The sequence below is a fragment of the Epinephelus moara genome, chromosome 17, assembly GCF_006386435.1.
Source record: "Epinephelus moara isolate mb chromosome 17, YSFRI_EMoa_1.0, whole genome shotgun sequence".
NCBI classification, from domain to species: Eukaryota; Metazoa; Chordata; class Actinopteri; order Perciformes; family Serranidae; genus Epinephelus; species Epinephelus moara.
Window position 1 is genome coordinate 18,397,839 of NC_065522.1, and position 21,351 is coordinate 18,419,189.

Consider the following 21,351-nt stretch of genomic DNA (forward strand, 5'->3'; position numbering starts at 1 on the left):
GAGGCTGGCGGCGGAAGGTCCGAGGCTTCCAGCGAGGGGAGAGGTAGAAACAAACAGCCAATGTGTGTGTGTGTGTGTGTTATGTTCAGGCGATGTCACGTAAATAACAGTCCCAAGCAATAAACAGGACAGACAATAGGATTTTATTTATTTTTACACTACATTTTCACTGAAAGCTGACCAAATCCAACCCGAGCCCGAATACAATTTATACATTTTTGACCAAACCCGGCCCGACCCGTCGGGACCCTCTAGTGTGTGTATGTGTCCCCTATCTATAGGGGCCTAGCTGAATTTCTGTTTTTGAGAGATATTATTTTGTAATATAACTGAATTTTCTATCCATATATATAAACTTTAAATATATCAAAATTATAAGGCATCTTTGAGTAAACTGCGAGTATCATTTAAGTAGGCCATCTCGTGGCCGGGCCGAGTGGCCTCTTTTTTGGAAATCAAAATATGGTCACCCTACTAAGTATGCTATGTTATCTGTACATAAACAGTACTATTTTCAACACAATGATGTTATACATAGAGAGATGTAAAATAGTCTGGACCATAAGTAAAGGGAAAGCTGACAGTTTGTGAGAAAATATTACTACATACAACTACAGCCAGCAGATTGTTAGCTTAGCTTAGCTTAGCTTAGCCTAGCCTAGCATAAAGAGTGGAAACGATGGGACACAGCTAGCCCTGCTCTCTCCAAAGCAGCACCTCTAAAGCTCACTAATTAACACAAATTTTGTCTGTATATTTCCTACAAAAACCAAGGTGTTCAAAAAGTTGTGGTTTTATTAGAGATATTTGCCAGACTATATCTTTGCCTGGTGCAGCAAATTCCTTTAGCTAAGCTAAGCTAACTGGCTGCTAGCTGCTGTAGCTTCAGCTTAAGCGTACAAACATGAGAGTGGTAGGCTATTGATTTTCTAATCTAATTTAGTAAAAGAGGGAATACGCAATGTTAATCTCTTCCTCTAACTGTATTTAACTACAGTTTTTTGGAGACACCATTAATTGATAACAAACTGTAATTAAATAAGAAAGAATTTATGTCATGCACACACACTTAAGCTATAACTTTAGCATACTCAAATAGTTATTAGGCTACATGTTTTTCTTGTGTATTAAAATGCTTATCAGTAGTTCTCTAAATGATAATTAAGTGTACACAGAGTGCACTGTCTACTATGGTGACCAATAGTAGGCTACAAAAGAGTAGTAAAATAAAAGCTAATGGTCCGTCTTTGTCTTTGTGCATGGACATGATGTGTTTTGTGTGTGTGTGTGTGTGTGTGTGTGTGTGTGTGTGTGTGTGCGTGTGCTCAACCCCGCCCCAGTCCAGTGCCCTATAAGTACCAGGCATTGCAGCGTGTGCCAAATATAGACTCCACAAAGACTGCTCCCTCCACAAATGTGAGCAACCTTAGTAATGATTAACACGGGACACAAAGATATATAAACAGAGGATTTGAGAGTTTGAATTGTCCAAAATTTGAATGTCAATTCAGCCATTCATATTTGTGTTGTTCACAGAAAAACTGACAGACAGACATATGAACTAACCCAAACAGATTATACAAGGTTGTTGTCAGTGGTAATAAATTAGGAAATGGATGGCATGGTGACTTTTCAACTTGTCATAGCAGGAAGCACACAGATGTAAATAACAGCAACAACAATAAAGGCCAGCATGTTCAGAGCTGTGAAACTGAAATAGCTACATAAAATGCAGTCACCATTATTGTAATTTGTTACACCTGTGTAAATATATTTACTCAGGTAATTATTACCTGTATTCAGATTCAGATTCAGTTCATTTATTGGTGTCCTTGGAGCTAGGGGTCAGCATACACATACATACAATCACCATATAGTCACCAACATAAAATACACACATTACAACACATAGTCACCCAGTTACCTCAGTGCATCAAATTAAATACATAATACATACATCAGACACACTCCTCATTAATCAATTTAATCGACAACAGAATAAACGAGTTTTTGTACCTGTTTTACCTGCATCACGGTACTCTGTACCTTCTTCCCAAATGCAATAACTCATATTCAGAATTCAGTACATGGTCAGGATCAGACACAGTTTTACGAGCTTGTCTTATCACTGATTGTTCAAAAATGACTTGATGTCTGCGATACACAAAATACACACACTTACAACACTAAACAACTCATAAAATAGGCAAGGGTTCAAATCAGTTTTAAGCAAATGATAAAGGAGCAGGTAATGGGGGTGTAATTAGTAATTAACTGTTTTTATTGGAACTATTGTATCAAACCAGGCAGTTGGTTGCATATACACCAGATATATCTACACAACAGTACATCGAGTAGTTAAAAATAGTGATGTCCCTCTACCTTGACCAGCTGCAACATTAAATTTCTGCTTTTCCAGTTATATATCTATCATAATAATAATACAATCAAACAATTGGTCATCACACTGACAGTTGCCGATAATAATACTTACTGTTATTGTAAATGAAAGACTGTTACTTGTAATGAAATTTTTTACACACGTATTAGTATTATAGTATTATAGTTTTACTGAAGAAAAAGACCTTGATAGAATATATAAAATTAACCACTGTGTATTTGACAAGTCAGCCATTTGTGAAAAAAGTCTATGAATCAATGACAAAAAAAGCATACATTTTATTTTAATTTAATTTAATGTTTCATAAGCTTGAATTAATTAATCGACTTTTTTTGTCCAGTAACGTTACAGGGCAGAAGAAGTTCAGACAGACAGTAATGTTGAAAGCTAACAATAATATGTTAGCAAACTGTTGATTATTTACATGATTTACACATAAAACTGACATGGAGCAACATTAGCATTTATTTAGTCCACATAACAAATGTAAGTCCAATATTTACTGTCTTTTTCACGCTCTGTTTAATTTCTAATTTTTTTTTCCAGGTCAACTAACAGTCAAGCATCTATGCTGCTAGCATAACTTAGATGCTTGACTCTCCTACAGTTAATTAACCGTTAGCTTGTCACTAACTTTGTGTTAAAGATGCGGTGATAATTCTATGTTTAACTGTTCATGTTAGCCTTACCAGCTAAAACCATTCCACATTTCACAAAGTAATTTGATTCAGTGTTGATATAAAAATATTAGTAAGTTACAGCTTTAAGTTAATTGTCTGTTGGTTTATCAGTTAACTGTTACTAGCTAACTAGCTAACGGTACTAACATTAGCTAACACCCTTCCACATTTCAGTCATTTGACCAACTGTTGATATAAAAATATTAGTGCAGCTGTAATTTTATTCTAAATTTAAATTTGTTCTATCTATTTAATTCAGTGCACTTTAAAAAGTTTACTTATTGGTTTATTCAGGTTTAATGTGGTTTGCAATGTAACATTAAAAGAAACTTGGCGGACTGTCAGTTAGATAATTAGCCTTCTGGCTAACGTCAGTTAAACTCAGTTGACTTTACCAGAGCTAGTTTGTTTTATTCAGCTAAACACAAGATACGTGTATTTTAGCTTGGTTAATTTTTTATCATAATTAACCTTTAGACAAGTGTAGTTAGTTCGTGGGATTTACTTAGTTGGAGTCAGTAACGTTAATTTTACTGGAAAGTAACAGAGTGCATTGAAGTAACATTAACTACTAACGTTACTACCAGTTACTGTTACAGTTTACAGGTAGGCTGACTTGTACTTATGCTAACTCATATTTCCATTTTATGCTAATGTTACGTTATACTTCTAAGTTAGCTACTTCACTACATTTAAGAGGAAAATAATGTAGTTTTTACTACACTTTTTCCACTTTAGGATTTAAAGTAGGCTACAAAACGTATTGCCAACAGCACCTATAATATTTAGAAATATTTAATGATAGCTTTCCAACAGTATGTCATATAATTTTATGCATAATGAGTAGTATGATCTTTGCACTAACGTAACTCGTTCGTAACTTGTTTTAGTGCATTGTGCAGATCATACTTAGTTAGTTGGAGTAGTTCTCTGTATTAACTTAATGTTTTTACGCTTTGCGCCGGTAATAGCTGTGACTGGAGGCATTGTGTTTTCAGGTTGTTTGTCCTGTTCTCTGAAATCTCAAGAACGCCTTGAGGGATTAATTTTTTAATTTGGCACAACTATCCAGTTGGACATAACAAGAGATTATTAGAATTTGGTGGTAACAGATCAAATGACTGTGATCTCGTCTGTCTCATTCTTGTGAACACGATATCTCGAGAACACTTAAGGAATTTTGCCTCAAATTTGGCACAAACTTCCACTTGGTTTTAACAATGAAGAGGTCAAGGTCTACATCACTGTGATGTCACAATTCATATTTTTGTCCAAAACCTAAAGAATGATGCACTAAATATGACAAAATTTCAGAAATGTCTAATAGAATAAAATGATGAAGTGATGACATCCAAAAAGTCAAAGGTCAGTCCAATTCAGGTTTATTTATAAAGCCCAATATCACACATCACAGTTTAAAAATTTGTTTGGCTAGTGATCAACTTAAGTGTGACATCATCATGTTCTAGCCATTATTTAACATCATATCTCAGGAACAGAAGGGGAGACATTAGGTCAGATATTGAATCGGTGACACTAATCTTAAAACTGTGCTGAATGTACAGATCTTCTGTGCTGCTGGGGGGAAGATGTGTGTGAAGCATCCATGTTTTCAGACATGGATGTAAACTGTAGCTGCAACTTGACTGGTGTATACAAGCACAAGCATGTCATTACTGACGTATTTGCGCCCTCTGGTGGTTGTTGTTGACACCGTGTTGAGCAGACCAGCCGACCAGCCCCCTCCCTCCTGCTGCTGCGTGCACTGATAATAACATGTTTCCATTTCCATGACACAAATCCTCCCATGTGAGAGCCGACGCTATGCTAGAACAAGCAGAAACGGTGAACCCTTGCAAACATAGGTAAAACATAGTGTCCAGTCTCCTGCAGCTACATGATATGTTTGTGTTTATATTTGGCAGCACACGGAAGCCTTGCCAGTAAAGGTCGTATGAGCCTAAAAAGGGGAGGAGAGTACAAAATAAGTATTGATGGGAGGGAGGAGTGACAGCAACAGCGCAGCAACGAGAAACAGCTCAGGAAGAAGACTAAAGAAAGGCGCCTCCTTGGCACCGTGTATGGGATTCATTTTCCACTGTCAAGTCGTTTGTTTTCACCGTCATTTTTTTTAGTTGGGAAGGAGAGGAAACAAGCAGCCAGAGAGGTGAGATTAATGCGTCATTTACATGTTTCTCTTCCTGACATGTCAAGGATTAGAGGGGTTTTATCAGGCCTGCAGCAGACACTGTGGGGCAGAGAGATACAGAGAGGGGGGCTATGCTGTGAGAAGTTGTAGTGTTTCAGAGAAATGTACTCCTGATGACTTTTGGGGTGGGGGGGTGGGGGTTCAATCCTGTCCTTACTGGATATTCAGCTTTACTGAGTGATTTCTGATAGAAATAGTAGCAAAATAAAAGCATGAAGAGAATCCAGTGGAAAAATTAATGACCTCCCCCCCTGCCTTTTCAAAACACGTCACACCCACTTCTATATTTCATGTGTTAGCTCTCAAACATGATCCATCACGAACAAAAGAGTTGTTTGCTGCCTTTCAGTTTCCCCTGTATCACATGATTTATCTTACGACATGATGACAGGAGTCACTCAACGTGACTGTGTGAATGATTGAGACTGAATGTCGTCTCGCCTCTTTGTCATTACCACTTTCTGTTTCTGTGCAACCCCCTCCCTTTGCATCACCCCCGTCCCTCCCCGTCCCCTTTCATTCCTCTAGTTTCCCATAGAGACCCGGGGAGTGGACTGGAAGTGTGACCTCCTTTTACTCCGTGCCCAGAGAAGTTTCATCCAGCTCCTCGCCATGTCTGCTCCTGGTAAGTGGCTTGAAAAGTGGATAAATAACCAGCTCTGTGTCAGATTTGCATCTTTAGTTTGGCGTTTAGACATAAAATTAGCAGAATTAAGAGCTTTGATGGTGAGTTTTTCACTTTAAACACTTGCTTCCTTGTTGACTTCTTCCATTATGTCACCTTTTGCTGCTGTTGTTGAAATGATTAGGCTCTCGCATGTCAAAGTTTCCATTAGATTTCCCTGCTCACTGAGCATCATTGTGAACTGAAAAGACACCAGGTCCAGCCCCCAGATTCCTTCATCGTCCTCGAGAAATGTTATCCTCCCAAAGGTGGTGAAATCTGAAAGAGATTCCCCGAATGCTTTCATGAAACCTGAGGTGAAAACTGATTTTTCGTTGGCACAGCGTACTCCTCCCTCTCGATGGAAAACAGCAGGTCAGGAGTTGAAAGGTACCGTTTGTGTGGGGCATGTCCGTCTGTGTACACAAGGACTGCCTTCCTGCACACCCACACACACGCTGGTTTAAAATTTGGGTTTTGTTTCCTGCAAGTAGAGAAAGGAATGTGGAAAGGGGTGGAGCAACAACAAGCCTCAAGAGTTCACAGAACAAATTGCTCAGATCCTCTTTTTTGACTTCGAAAGTCTCTCTCACTTACATCCACATTTGTTTTGAGATTCAACATCTGTTCAGCTTTGAAAGTGTATACCAGCACGCTCGCGACCTTAAGCAAGGAAGGATCTCACTATGAAAGGGTCCAACGACCTCTAAAACTCTTCAGCTGGTGGTTGTTGGACTGCACTGCCATGCCAACAAAAACCAGTTTGGTCAGCTCAGGACAAATGACACCAGCACATGGCACAGTCATCCTCCTTAACACAACACTAAAGATACGGTGATGACGTTATGATACAGCTCATTCAAATAAACTCAACGCGCTTTGCATTTGAGTGCTTACAGCGACAAGTGACACGCACAGAGGGATGTGATTAAGTAAACACAAGAAAAACACCCACCCTCCGGAAACAAGCCCACATTTACCCCACAGACAGAAAAAAATCTGGCTAAGAGAAAGAGAGTAGATGCATTATTATGAGTGTGAAACCTGTGGAAATGTCCGAGCTGTCCCCTCTCAGTGATCTTCCCTGGTGACACAACGATGCAGACATCTGTTTGTGAGAGAACACATGACAGTCAGCGTTCCACCTTATTAGCTCGTCATCCTCATGCACTTCTCCGTCGCACCCACTTCCTTTAAATTGCCATTTAGGCTCTCTTCAGAGTGATCCACGGATTGTTTGTTTCCTGTGAGTGTTGAGTGAGTAATTCAGTCTTCTCTAATTGCTTTGGACTCTTGAACCACAACATACAGTCTTCTATTAGCAGTCAGAAGTTTAGAAGATGCTTCTGTTTAAGGAGATATTGGAGTGCAGACCTTTGAGTAAACAACACAGTGGTGGGAGGAAGTTTTGTTGTCATCATCAAGTCAGGCGTGATTGCTGATGCACTTCAGACAGACAAACAAGCAGAAATATAAGCATCCAGGCTGCCACTGAAACTGGAGTCACTGCTCTTTAGCCTGCTGAAAACTTTTAGCGTAGTTTGTTCTGGGCAGATAAGACTCTGCAGCTGTTGGATTCATGCCTAAATAAAGACTGATATCAGCTAATTTGACCGTTAAGGGTGTTTTCACACCCAATGCGTTGGGTTCGATTAAAATAAACTAAAGTTGGCACCTTCTTGTGGGCTTGTGTTAAAGCTGTAAACTTAGTCTGCTTCCAAGCCGACTCTGGTGCAGTGTGTTTGTGGTGTGAAAGCAACCTAACCAACTAAAGGTAGCATGATAGCAGATGTGTGATTTTAGCATGATTTCCAAAGCTAAACTACAAATAAATCCACCTGTTGATTGTAAAATATGTGCAGGAAATGATCTTGTAATTGGTCTTTATAAGGCCATGTATGTCACCTATTTGCAAATCATTTGGTAACCATGGCAATACAGTCACCGCAGGTGTTTATATTTAGACCCATCAGGGCTATCACTGTATAGTATAGTCCAGTATTGGCTGTTTATTTGCTCCCTTGTTAGTGCCGCCAATCTCCTCTGAGGCTCGGGTAATAAGTAGCTTATTGGCTCTGCAGTCCCTCCCAGGGGGGAAAAGTAGGATGATCTACAGCAAACACACATGCTCTCTCACACACTCAACGAGCACAGAGCAGCTGCTATCAGACAGACACACACAGATCATGACTACCTCTGTGGTGCATTGATGACCTGGATGTTTGTTGCTGCATTATTTTAGTTTTTTATCTAATACGAAGGTAAGATATTGAAACTGACACATTTGATCACGATTCCTGAGATAAGATGTTAAAACCAGCTTTATGTTTTTCAAGTTTTTCTACATGTCTATATTTATTGTTTATTGTGTGGGTTATGTTTTGTATATTACATTATGTGTCCAGTTGTGCTTCCAGTTTAAATGTGGTTTTGTGCAATGAAGAAACTTAATGTGTGTAGCTCTTAATGAACAGTCTCATTAAAATGAGTTGAACTATTGTTATTGTCTTTTCCCCAGGTTACCCAGGCCCTTACCACCAAGCGCCCTACCCCATGCCTCAGCCCGGCGGCCACTCCGTAGCCCCTTATCCAGTCCCTGCAGGAGGGTATGGAGACCCCAGTCAAGCCCCTCCACCAGGCTTCAACATGGGCTACAATCCAGGCCAGCCTCCTGTCGTGTATCAGCCCGGTCCCGTTGGCCCAGGCTCAGTTCCAGGGCCGGAGTACGGTGCCCCTCAAGGAGGGATCTCCCCGGCCCCGGCTCCAGCTGCGGTTGCTGTTGGGGTCCCACCGGGACTCGAGTACCTCACACAGGTAGGACAGAAAAATCAAAGAAAGGTCCCCACCTGCAGTCAGGCGATTTTTGCTGTTTAACTTGTTTTACGATTTGTGTTAAGATTAGTGTCCTTATCTTTAGCTACAATGGCTCATTCACACACACACACACACACACACACACACACACACACACACACACACACACACCACTCCTTCACTTCTGGAATTTGTTCCCTTTTGTGTTTCTTAGTGTGCAGCTGTCTGACTCATAAACACTGACTTATGAAAATTAATGATAAGACGCCACACTGCAGATCACTCGAGGGTGAACTGTGTCCTGTAAAGCTACGGAGAGCAAACTTTGAAATGCACTAATTGCTTACTCACACCCTAAGTTCCTCTGTTTCCATCTGTCACATGTGTTTACATAGAATAAAATGTTATGAGAAAATAGCCATAAAGTTTCGACAAAGATTCATGTAGCTGCATTTCTGCACTCCTGTCACAGTAAATGATTAACCATTTCTGTATTTGTGCTGCTTAGTTTATTGCACTTCGCTAGAACTAAATTCAAATCCGGTACAGAGGAGAAGTGTCCGCTTTGCATATGATAATCTGGCTTTGGTTTGTGAACTTGTAAATCTAGTTTTCCAATTAAAACGATGCAGTATGATTCTGTGGTCACAGCCGTTTAACTTTAAAAGATCACATTAAACATTTTTCTCACAACAGTAAGTAGGTTTTCTTTGTGTACGCATTATAGGGACATTTACTTTTATTCAAATAGAGTTCAAACAAAGACGTTAACTTGCAGCAAATAACTCTGTGTTTACCCAGACAGAAAAAGGACCATTATTTGTGTAACAAGGATCCAACCCAACTCAGGAGTGACTCCACACAGCAGCTAGCTTTGAGATAGTCGATAGATGCTTTTATGATAATTCATGCAGTTGCTTTGCATTGCAAACAAATGAAAATTCCACTTTGCATTTGCAGCTTTTCCCCGTTCATACTTTCACATTGATGCATTTCACAATAGTAAACTGACTGTTTGTTTTCTGTCTCATGTTGCTTTCTGTTGTGGCTTTAGATTGACCAGATCCTCATTCATCAGAAAGTGGAACTCCTAGAAGGTAAGGCGTTGATCATCCAGTCATGTTTACCCTCGCCACTTTGCAAACAGCACATAAACAGCATCAGGAGTTTGTCAGCTTGTGGTGCACCAGCGAGCATTGAACTTGTCAACATAAATCATAATGATAAACAGACATCTGACCTTGAAAGTCTTTACTTATCTTTGTTATTCACCACATCCACCCGTTTCCTTCGTCCCGCCCAGCATTCATCGGGTTCGAGACCAATAACCAGTACGAGATAAAGAACAGCCTGGGCCAAAAGATCTACAAGGCCAAAGAGAAGAACGACTGCTGCACCAGGAACTGCTGCGGCTCGCTGCGCAGCTTCGACATGAAAATCAAGGACAACATGGACCGGGAGGTCATCCGTCTCATACGGCCTTTCCGCTGCGTCTCCTGCTGGTGTCCCTGCTGCCTGCAAGAGGTCTGTGCCTGGGTGTGGGTGTCAAAGGCAGTTTTTAATAGCCTCATATTATATTGATTTACCACACCAACACCAATATTGTGCTTGTTCAGTGGTGCACTCAGCTCCAAATCACCCTGAGTGCTCACCCTGCTCATTGATAAACACTCTGGTATCTGCGTTATATTTATAAGTGAACCAAGATAACGTGTTCCATTATTAACGCTGTTAATATTTGACCATTTGGATTGTCTGGAGAATGAGCTGTTATTTGCTGAAGCAGTTTATTCATAGTTTTACTGGTAATGACACTAGTGACAACAATTTGGAAATAAATTTAAAGTTAACAAAAAAACAAAACAACTGACTGGCTTTGAGATATCTGTACAGGGTTACTAATCATTTTCCATTTCCAGATTTCACACTTTTCCAGACTCAAATTTCGAGACTTCTTGGTAAAAAATTTTGACCATATTTGACATCTTGGTAAAAGTAGCCAGCCTGCAGAAAACTATCTGTTCACACTCCTACGCAGAAAGTTGAGTAATGTTTCACCGTCATACATCTCTGCCCAAAGAGGAAGTAAACTAACCACTGCGACCTATGCTCTTATTATTCCCCTTAACATATTTAATAAGTAACATTATATTATTGTTCCCCCCATGACTTTTGTCTCTTTTATAAACAAAATAATTTTTTGTGGCATCTGTGTCCATGGAAACAACGTTGAATGCTGCCGTAAAGGTATGGTTTCCTTACGCAGAACTTTTAAGATAACTACATCACTGAATAACTCTCTCAAACTGGTCACCAATGTCTGGATTTGGTTCAGTTGTAAGGCACTAGGGGCAGAGCTGCTTTGCAGGTTGTGACATACAGGTGTAGAGGCTTTGATCGCATCAAGCCCACTGGCCCGCACTCTGTTACACAATGGTAAACATTTTTCTGAAAACTGTTGAGTCGGTGCATCACTACTTCTTCTGTCGCAATGGATATCTCATTATCTGGGCAGATACATCTAAAGCTATTTGCATGTCACTGAAAGTACGTGAGAAAACGAAACCATTAACAAAACTGAAATGATATGTGTCGTGCAGGTTTTCACTCCAGCCATTCCAGTAGATAATTTCACTGATGAACCTCATATTAACATAAACAGAGGCCTCTGTCTTTCCTTCCGTCGCTTTGTGTTACTGTTGAGTGGTTCAGCGGTACTTCAATGTCTTTGTGCACCAGTCTGCTCAGGCAGGGGATTGTTAAGACTATGAATGGCCCTTTGTCTGTCCCAACTATCTCCTAGACTCCCCCGATTCTCTGCCATCCATCCATCCACCTCTGAGACCGCTCTCTTTCTGTGTAATCACATGGTTGGCAATCTGGCTACAGTATGCTCCCACTGGCGTGAACCCAAGCTGTTACACTCTCACATACTGCAGTCCTGTTTACTGGCCAGACAGGAGCCATGTGAGACGTATTACCTTTGTAATGTCGTGGCACAATGGAGCAGTCAGAGAATCACTTATCATTCCTGCTGTCCCGTGTGACGTGTTTGACACGCCAAACCCCGTGATGATGTATTTATAGCTGTCAGCTGTCAGGGGAAGATTTTAGGCTTTCTGGGATAACTAATTTTGTGGCACGTTAGAATGTGTATTTAATTACATATCTGATCCACAGATGGAGGTCCAGGCACCGCCGGGCACCACCATTGGCTACGTCAAACAGGACTGGCACCCTTTTGTGCCGAGGTTTTCCATCCAGGGAGCCAACAAGGAGACCCTGATGAAACTGGAGGGGCCCTGCTTTGCCTGCAACTGCTGTGGGGACGTCAACTTTGAGGTGAGGTTAGAAGAAGGTCCGCACCACTCTCTCATCTGTCCATTAGTTAGTTGGCTTAGCATGAATACTAGAAACAGGTAGTAACAGCTAGCCAACCTCTGTCCAAACATAACAAAATCTGCCAATCAGCACCTCTAGAGCTCACTAATCTGTACAGAAACGATAATGTAAGAACTTTTTTTTGTGTGAGGTTATGTGCAGGATTATTTCTTGGCCAGGAGCTACTGTCTGCAGTCTCCACTAGTTGCGTGGCAGGCTCACAGTCACAGGAATTTACAGCACCCAGTTAATTAAATGAACGAGATATTACACGTTAAAAGGGAACTACACCCATTTTTAAAATCCGTACATGTTGTCCCTGTGGTCTAAGACAGTCCAAAAATATTAGTAAACATGAACAACTCTCTCCCAAATCCAAACACTAGTGTGCTAAAACTCACGTGTGATCTGAGCTAGAGCGCAGGCTGGTCTGAATGTTACCACATAGACGAACTGACGAAGACTGCAGAGCTGAGAACACAACAATAGAGTAAAGCTCATTTGGGTGTAACAAAGAAAGCAAACATTCATTGTGTTCACAAAATTAGGCTCCTATCCATTGTCTGTGGGGCAGCCCCAGACTTTATACTTGATGACATCACAGGTTTGAGACTTACTTCTCTGGTTTCTGGCTTTGAGAGAGAGCAGCTCATGTTCACAAATGTTGATTATATTTTCCTAGGCCATGGAAACAACATATTGGAACTCCGAATTTAGTTGGTGCTTGTGCGCTTTAGAGGTGTTGGTGAATATTGTTGCCTTTGGACGGAGCCAGGCTAGCTGATTCCCCGTTTTCAGACTTAATGCTAAGCTAAGCTAATGTTTCAGTCTTCTCATCTAACCCTCAAGAAGAAAGCAAATGTCAAACTATTTCTTTCTGTAAATAAACAGTTCCAGTCCAAGTTTGGCCATTTTTTCTGAAAAACCTCTACATGATAGCATCCCTGTGTTGTACTCTTGATAAAACATCTTACAAACATTGTTCTTGCTCTGCAGCTGAAAGGCAAAGATGGTGACAAGCCCATTGGTCGCATCAGCAAGCAGTGGAGCGGCCTCTTGAAGGAAGTCTTCACAGACACCGACAACTTCGGCATCCAGTTCCCGCTGGACATGGATGTGAAAATGAAAGCTGTGCTCATGGGAGCCTGTTTCCTCATTGTAAGACCATGTTCTTAGTTTTTCCTCTTTGAATTTTTTGTTCACCTTCTGCCTAATCACACAATGAGTTAATTTCCTTCTTTGTGTCCACTCTGCAGGATTTCATGTTCTTCGAGAAGGTCGGGGAGGCCAACCAGCGCAGCACTGTGTTTTCATAACAGAGGAAGCAAGGAGGGGAAAACAACAGCATGAGAGCAAGTGCCAGTTATGCATTCTCTGTTCATGTACTTTATATTTCCATTTGTTTTTTTTAATCCTTCCTTTACCAAATTCCAGCCAAAGTGGTGCCAATCCCTGGATCCTTTTATACACACAGACTAAAATGAGCAAACAGAAACCAGCCACGGATTATTTTTGAAATCTATCCAAACTCTGAGACTGATACCGGCAGCTACTCTGCCAGCCCTCTTTACATTCCACACCGTACCTCAGACTGAGATTTAATCCCTGCCAAAGAATGTCACCCTTACCCTTTGTGTCTTTCTCAGTACCCACACACAGAAATAAGAGCGGATATCAACATGTGTTTGAATGCTTAATGCTACACTGGCAATAACATTTCATATTTATATATTTTTATCTGCTATTATATCACATTATGAGGAAATCACAATTGGTTTAGCACAAGTGCAATACTTTCTTTTAGCCATTCATGCTAGCAGTTAGCAGATGCTTTGTGTTTAGTGCTATTTAGCAACTGTTAGCATGCAAATAAGCTAAACTAACATGATAAGCATTATTCCTTATGATCACCTGCATGTTAGCATAGTCATTGTGAGCATTCGAACATTAGTACTTAGCTGACAACACTGATGTGCCTTCTTTTATGCGAGGTTATGTGCATGGTTATTTAAAGCTGGGAGCAGTTAATTAAATAAACCAGGTATAACGTGTTAACGAGTGAGCTTAGAGGTGCTGGTAGATTGTGTAAATTTAAAAAAAGAGCCTGGCTAGCTGTTTATATGCTATGCTATGCTAAGCTAAGCTAACCGCCTGCTGGCTGCAGCTTTGTGTTTATCCTACAGGCAGAGTGGTTTCAGTACTTTGTGTTTAGTGCTGTTCAGCAAATGTTAGCATACAAACAGATAAACAAAGATGGCAAACAGTAAAACCTGCTGAACATATATGCGTGTAAGTCATTGTTAGCATACTGACATTAGCACTTAGCTCAACGCACTGTTGTGTCTGAGCGTGGCTGTTGTGACTTTCAACCTTGCAAATTGAAAGCTTTGTATAAAACCACAGTGAACAAGCTGTCGTCGTTAAGCTTATATGAGGAAGTGTTGGTTGTGTCAGTGAGAGAAGTGGGAGCTACCTCTCAGCTGCCTTTCTTCTCCTCGAAGCCCTCTGTCTTAAACTCCAGTGTACATAACCTAACAAAACTGTAGCATAGGCTACAGTGTAAATGCTCTCATGCTCCCTTTGTGGTCTTACAGTTGCCGTGGAGACTGACGCCACCGCCAAACCTCGCCCTCCCATTTCTCCAGATACCACTGCCTTGAACATGTGCCAGTGTAATGACAGAGGAGGGAGAACATGTAGGTTAAAAGTAAGAATAATACGAGTAAAGGAGGAATTGAAAGAACATAAAAAGCAGAAGTTGAGGTCAGTGAACATTAAAGTGAATGTTTATCTGACCTCGCAGTGGTCAGAAAAGCTGACCAGTGGCGGGTTCAAGGAAACAATTTGAGTTTCTGTAGTTTGTAACCGAAAGAAACCTGAATGTGAAATGTTGTCCGTTCGTATCTTATTTAATTGCTGTGCTGTCGATTGATTTAAAGAAACGGCAAGTTACTGTTCACAAATGTTGCCTGTTGTTGAACGCAACTCTCTGCACTGTATTTGATTATCATTCTCATTCTCACTGTTCACATGACTTAACATGGGTGTGCCTCCTGTGAGGCTTGGTTGCCACTAGTGCTCTCAAATGCAACTCTCTCTTACACTGTCAGTAACTAATATCTATGTGTCTATCAGCTTCTGTGCACCTCTGATAAGAGACAGCAGCCAAAGCATGTACAGTACATTTATTGCAATTATATGTTCATTGTATAAGTTTAATGTTCTTAACTTGCTTTTTTTTTACAATCAGTAGTATCTGCAGCAGGCAGGATCTGTGTAATCAGTTTCCTGTGTTTCTATCAAACTATTTTGTACCCACTGTTGTTTGCCTTGTGATTGTGAATCACGTTTTTTACAGAAACAAATACCCTGTAGTTCAGAAATAAAACAAATGCCACACGAAGCCATTGTTACAGTGTTGATGTCTTGTGTTTTTAAGCTCCACCGATTGTCTAGGAACGTTTCTAGGAAGGCCCTCGGAAACCTTAACGCTAAACGTGGAACATCTGGTTTCACTTGGAAAAAATGATGGTCGCTTCGGAGGGAAATCCCGTCTCATGATCTGGAACACAATCAGCCAAAGTCCACTTCCACTAAAACCCATCTCCGCTTTAGTTACTATGTAACTTTATCAGTACAACATGCACTTTATTGGGGTCAGTATCACCTTCTTTTATCTATCTTAACATCATATCCATGCCCTACTCCATATGCTACAGAAGGAGACAAACCCTCTCCTCCCTGGTCCTGTACTGAATATCCTACTGCTCCACCCTCTGGGAAAATGTGGGAAATACAAGCATAGTATTCCTGAAAGCATGTCTGAACATGTCTATCTATGCCTCAATGCTCAAAATGTAATTAACCTCCCATAATATACAATTCTATGATTCCTACTATACAGGAACCATCAATTCAGTGGCTCAACAACAGGTTGTAAAATCTGACCTGATACTCTGCATGCTAACTGCTCTGTAAATATTTGCACTGGCATATTTATCCACACGGTGTCTGTTTGTTTTCTTAAGTTACAACCCATAAAAGACACAACAGGAAAATATGTTGTATAAAGTAAACATGGAAATGTCTTGGTTGATATCCTAGCAGAGTTTATCACCTTTCTCTCATAACAGAAAATACATTTAAGGCTCTCACAGCTTTGATCTCGCTATCTGGTCAATGTAAGGCTTTGTATTTTAATAAAGTCATACGATTTAGGACACTAACTCTTTCTGAAGACCAGCAGGCTCTTTAACGCAACACAGTGTCTCTATTACATTTAAAGGTCCAGTGTGTAGGATTCGGGGATATATTGGAAATGAGAATCACTGTATTTTTGTTCACAATGGGCCATCTATATCTATAAAGGGAGCGGGTCCTCATCCATGCAGTCTGCCATGTTGCACTGTCATGTTTCTACAGAAGCCCAAAATGCACGTTTTCACATCAGCAAATGTAGTCAGCAGTCCCTCCGCAACAAGCATTGAGAAAACACCATTTTATTTTACGTTACACCGCTTTATTCAGTGCTTTTACCAGTTTAAATCACCCGAGGTCTCATTTATCAACCTTGTGCACGCACAAAACGAGGTCTGAAAGAAGCGTACGCCACTTCCCGCGCAAAAGTTGTGATCTATAAAAACAGACTTGATGAAAGAAACTTTGACCCATGCTGACGAATATTTTGGAAACAGAAATTAGTGAAGCAGAAGGTGTAGTAGAAGGCTGATTGTAGATATTGTTGTATATTCTAGGGTGCCATTTTTGGCTTAAGTCCGTATGAACATTTTTAGAATAGATCCTACACATTGTTTTATAAATAAGACCCCTGATCTGTTTTTTTGGAGAGGAAGACACCTCTGCAAGGTAATTCTGCTCTCAGTGAAGGAATATTTCCCACATCTATATTCAAACAGGTGTGTAGGAGAGGGACAAGAACTAAACTTGCAGAAAAGACTGTCTAACTTGCTAAAATAATGATTTTAATGCTGCTGCAACGTTTCGGTGACTTGACCTTTATCAGGCAGGGTTTCATCAAGGTTTGCCTGATGAAGGTCGAGTCACCGAAATTTTGCAGAAGCATTAACATCATTTTTAGAGTGCTTTAGAGTGCAGGAGTCTTTTTTTTTTTTACAAATTCTGCTCCCAGGAAAAACCTCCTGAACAATGATTGCTGAAGAAATCCCGTCTGGGAGAAGTTTCAACTGGTTGCAGTTTGCAATCCTCACCACTAGATGCCACTAAATCCCCCTAAATCCAACATACTGGCCCTTTAAGAGTACAGTACAGTAATCATACACTTCTATAATGAACTAACTGAATAAACTGGTCATATTATCACAACAACTCAGCATTAAGCCCAGATCGTTTTATTCAATAATACAATTTCTAAAACAATATGTACAAATTCATTTAGATACAAAAACTATTTGCAAAAGCACACATAATGTGCCGGACAGTTTCTCAATAAAAATACAAAAACAGCAGTCAGAGATGTTTTGCTAGATTCCTGGTTCAGAATATTCCTTTTTACATTCACACACCTTCACTTTTCTGCCTTTATCGTGCCCACTGGACTCCCTTCTGTTCCCACATCAAGCTGGTCAATGAAAAAAGTCATACTGGGCAGCGTCCAGTGCCACAACTGTTGCTTGATGCACGAACGAAGGTAAAATCAGTGACAAAAATCCCTTCAGACTCGTCTTTCTGTGCTCGCTGGTCGCTCCCGGTCGCCGGTGACGGCCCTCTCGTCCCGCGACCATCGGATCAGGTAGCGGCTGGCCACCTGCAGGTTCCACTGGTATCTGGAGAGGATCCTCAGACAGTCCTCTCGGGAGCAGAGGCTCAGCGAGTACAGCTGCTCCAACTGATGGGACGCAAAACAACAATCAGTCAAAATACGGATTTTAAGATACATGGAAAAACAAAAAAGAAACTCTTCAAGCAGGTGTTCATCAGCATTCAAATGCTAAACACCTATTCTGAAATCACTGATGAAGGTACAGTATGTCCTGTAGTGCAACATGCTTTAGTGTTGAATCACAAGCTGCAGTTGTATGAAATGTGACTTGGTGCTAAATCTCCTTTTACTCAGTACATAATTCAAATATGACACATTCATTACTCAAAGCTCCACCATGAACAGATGTTAGATAAATGTACACTGTGCTGATGATGCCTCTCTTTCACAGTCATTTCTTGGTCTGACCTTGAGTTGCTGTTCAGCTCGCACTGGGTTCCACTCACTACGCTGCAGTGCAGTATGAACCTCTTCAATGGTCACTCCATGAACCGCCTCCATAACCTGAGAAGAAGCCTGTATTTTAATCCTTTGAACAAGTTTTCATAAAGCAAAAGCAAAAAAAAAGATATGAATCAGTCTCATACCTGAGCGATGAGACTGTCTCTCGTGTTGTGCACTTGGGGTGACTTATCCCGACCTCTGGCTCGCTCCCTCTCTCTGTTGTCCGTGTAGTCGTCCAGCTGCGGGGTTGAGCGAGCCATGTGAGCCATTTTAGCCAAGTTGGAGCCTCCGGCGGCCTGCGGAGGTGGGTGCTGGGGTGGAGGTTGAGGTTGAGGCTGAGGCTGTGCCTGCGATGGAGGGGAAGGGACGACATGTGGAGGCCACGGAGTGCCCGGGACAGGGTGGATTGTGGGCCTCCTCTGGGGTTTCATCAAGCGTTTCAGGTTGGGGGGCGGTGGCCGCGGAGGAGGGGCGATACTGGCCTCGCTGAAGCGGCGTGGGTCCTGCTGCATCACCACACTGCGAGCTGCCATCACAGTGGGCACGGGTCTGCCCTGCTGGTCCACTCTGACCGCCCCTACTGTGTGAGCCCGGGGCCGATGTCCACTCAAAACTGACTCCAGGCTCTGAGACATACCTGAAGACACAGGAAGAGGCCTTTGAATGCAGCATTAAATATTATTACAGCGGTCTGCCATGTGAAATTAGTGAGGAAAACATGGACAAGGTGACAGCATTTAAAAGAGGCAGTAAGTGATCTTAGTTCAGAGTGTGTGTGGGCTCTCTTATCGCCACTAGAGGGCAGACTGGTGAGAATGGATGACTAGATAAACTGAGTCACTTCCTGGATGGATAAGATGATTGCTGTCTAATAACAGCATAAAAAACTGCAAGCGTTGACGAACATTTTATAAAAGAACGTGAATAAATAAATAAATGGACAAATAGCTTTATCAGTTGGGTCATTTCTAGTTTTCTATGTACAAGTAAAGCAGTGATATTAAACACAAAGTGATTAAAAATAATCATTTTGATGAGAATTTGTCAAACCGACCGTCGATTTTTTGTTTTTCTGGGGGGTGTTGTGTGTGATATTTTGAAATAAAGCAACCACTTTGTGGAAGCTAATGAGGATGTAGATAAAAAATAAAGGATGTAGTAGTGAGAATGTGATGGGCTCATTAAAGACATGTAGAGATATGTTATGTACAATATTATAATATTTAAAATCCCAGTTGATATCTAGTCATATGATAATCCTAATATAGAATCCATCTTGCAGCGCTACTCACTGCACTCTGCGGCTGCTTCTATTTTTAGTCCCTACCTGCCATTTTCTGCAGGTTGGAGCCCTCCTTGTCCCGGGCAGGGTGCGTCCTCCAGCCGCCTCCGCTGCAAAGGTCAGAATAGTACACACGTTAGTATGACAGCCTCGGCTCACAAACTGTATTGACTGACAGCAGGTCAAAGTTCAGTGCTGCACTGTTGTTAGCATTCTGCAATAAATCTCAGTGACACAGGCACCTGAGAGAGGTTTATACAGTCCTCTTCTACATGATACAGGCAGAATCAAAGAAATAAGGGTAATAGTAATTTATAAAATCATAACTAACAATTCTTTCTTTGTTTTGTAGCATTCTGTAATGTCAATAAATGAAGACAAAAGCTCCAAAGGCTACAAGGCAATCAAAAATCGTCCACCCTGAAACACTATATTATTGTCAAAAACAGCCACTGGGGATGAGCTTTGCACCCTGGGCCTGTTTCTCTTGTTTAACGTATTTGTAGCTGCAGGTAATTTAAGTCTCTTTCTGTTCTGCGAAAATAAACACATGCAAAGACGACGAAAATGAAACGAAACAGCCTCAGTAACACAGAGAGGGAATGAATGAGTGGTGTCACTGACTCGTCCACGTTCTCAGGTGTTCCCCAGCAGCGCTCAGGTTTGATGTCTCCGTGCGCGGTGTGGTGCAGGCTGCCCTTCAGCGGGGGTGAGATGTAAGCAGTGGTAGAGGCGGGGTTGGCAGCGGCAGCAGGGGCAAGTGTCGGCATGATGAGGGTCGCAGGAAACCAGCCGACTGTCAGCGTCCTCTGGTTCTGGCCCCTCCATTCACTCAGCTCCAGTCTGCACAGAGAGAGAGAACAGTTCAATCAGAAACCAAAGAACTCTCTTTGTTTATAGTGACACTACCAGGGTGTAACGTCTGCTGAGCAGCATAATGGTCAGCGCTAAAACAGTGTCACAGTGACACACTTAGGGATGAGTCTTCAGTCAGTGAGTTAGCCACCATAAGATGATAGACCTACCACACCAAGTAAAACCGTTTGTTTTCAACTTGTTTGCTTATGGACTAAACTTTTCATTTATAAGGATTAATGTGTTGTTTCCTCTTTTTAAAGTTACACATTCCAGTTTTACCTTACAGAAGCTGTGCACTTACTGACAGGATACAGATAATAGTGCTTCTTTGACTTTATTTCTCTAATCTTTACAGTTTTACTGTCTGTAAAGAACAAAGAAAGGGAAATATGAAACTCTAATTAACATCTGAACCAGCTACATTAAGCTTAGATTACATCAAATATTGTTCCCAAAGGTCAAGAATTAACTTCATGTTAATATATATAGAACGCAGTTTTCTTCATTGAATGCTGAACGCTTGGGATGAAAATCCTCTTTTGACTCTGTGTGTGTCTCTGTTCCACGTTTTTCTCCTCACTGACTTGGTCAATCCATGTGAAATGTGGCACAGTGGTAGAGGGTCATGGGAGGATGCAAATGAAGCAATATTACATCGATTGGCCAAAGGGGGGCGCTATAGCAACCGACTGAAATTGCAAACTTTGAATGGGCATATCTCATGGCCCGTATGTCGTAGAGACATGAAACTTTGCACAGAGATGCCTCTCCTCATGAGGAACAAATTCGCCTCAAGAACCCATAACTTCCAGTTATAT

At 41.2% G+C, this 21,351-nt stretch overlaps 2 protein-coding genes across 6 annotated transcripts in view; one reads left to right on the forward strand and one right to left on the reverse strand.

The window, feature by feature from the left end:
- Positions 1-4,565: 4,565 nt before the first annotated feature.
- LOC126403985 (phospholipid scramblase 1-like) lies at positions 4,566-15,552 on the forward strand. Of its 4 annotated transcripts, XM_050066904.1 has the most exons (9): positions 5,842-5,915; positions 6,117-6,344; positions 8,473-8,768; positions 9,823-9,865; positions 10,072-10,292; positions 11,949-12,110; positions 13,146-13,307; positions 13,406-13,501; positions 14,744-15,552. In XM_050066904.1, exons 2-8 carry the CDS (start codon positions 6,260-6,262, stop codon positions 13,463-13,465), a joined length of 1,029 nt encoding a protein of 342 aa, XP_049922861.1. In that variant the 5' UTR covers positions 5,842-5,915; positions 6,117-6,259; the 3' UTR covers positions 13,466-13,501; positions 14,744-15,552. The 4 variants fall into 4 exon arrangements, with proteins under 4 accessions (XP_049922862.1, XP_049922861.1, XP_049922860.1 ...); XM_050066905.1 differs by lacking the exon at positions 6,117-6,344 and adding an exon at positions 4,566-5,248 and having other exon boundaries at positions 5,819-5,915; positions 13,406-15,552; XM_050066903.1 differs by having other exon boundaries at positions 5,844-5,915; positions 13,406-15,552.
- A 1,950-nt stretch (positions 15,553-17,502) lies between these two features.
- tnk1 (tyrosine kinase, non-receptor, 1) overlaps positions 17,503-21,351 on the reverse strand; it is a 13,496-nt gene continuing 9,647 nt past the window's right edge. For both annotated transcript variants that reach the window (XM_050066895.1, XM_050066894.1), the window contains exons 10-14: positions 20,300-20,518; positions 19,721-19,785; positions 18,537-19,030; positions 18,358-18,453; positions 17,503-18,015 (exon numbers count right to left, since the gene is read on the reverse strand). In XM_050066895.1, the coding sequence (XP_049922852.1) occupies positions 17,842-18,015; positions 18,358-18,453; positions 18,537-19,030; positions 19,721-19,785; positions 20,300-20,518 (1,048 nt within the window). In that variant the 3' untranslated portion in view covers positions 17,503-17,841. The remainder of the gene's footprint in view (positions 18,016-18,357; positions 18,454-18,536; positions 19,031-19,720; positions 19,786-20,299; positions 20,519-21,351) is intronic.

Excerpts from the sequence above, each read along its gene's own strand:
- LOC126403985 (XM_050066904.1), top strand. The coding sequence starts at position 6,260 with ATGAAACCTGAGGTGAAAACTGATTTTTCGTTGGCACAGCGTACTCCT. Across the intron at positions 10,293-11,948 it reads GTCCCTGCTGCCTGCAAGAG|ATGGAGGTCCAGGCACCGCC; the intron begins GTCTGTGCCTGG and ends TCTGATCCACAG. Across the intron at positions 13,308-13,405 it reads TGGGAGCCTGTTTCCTCATT|GATTTCATGTTCTTCGAGAA; the intron begins GTAAGACCATGT and ends TCCACTCTGCAG.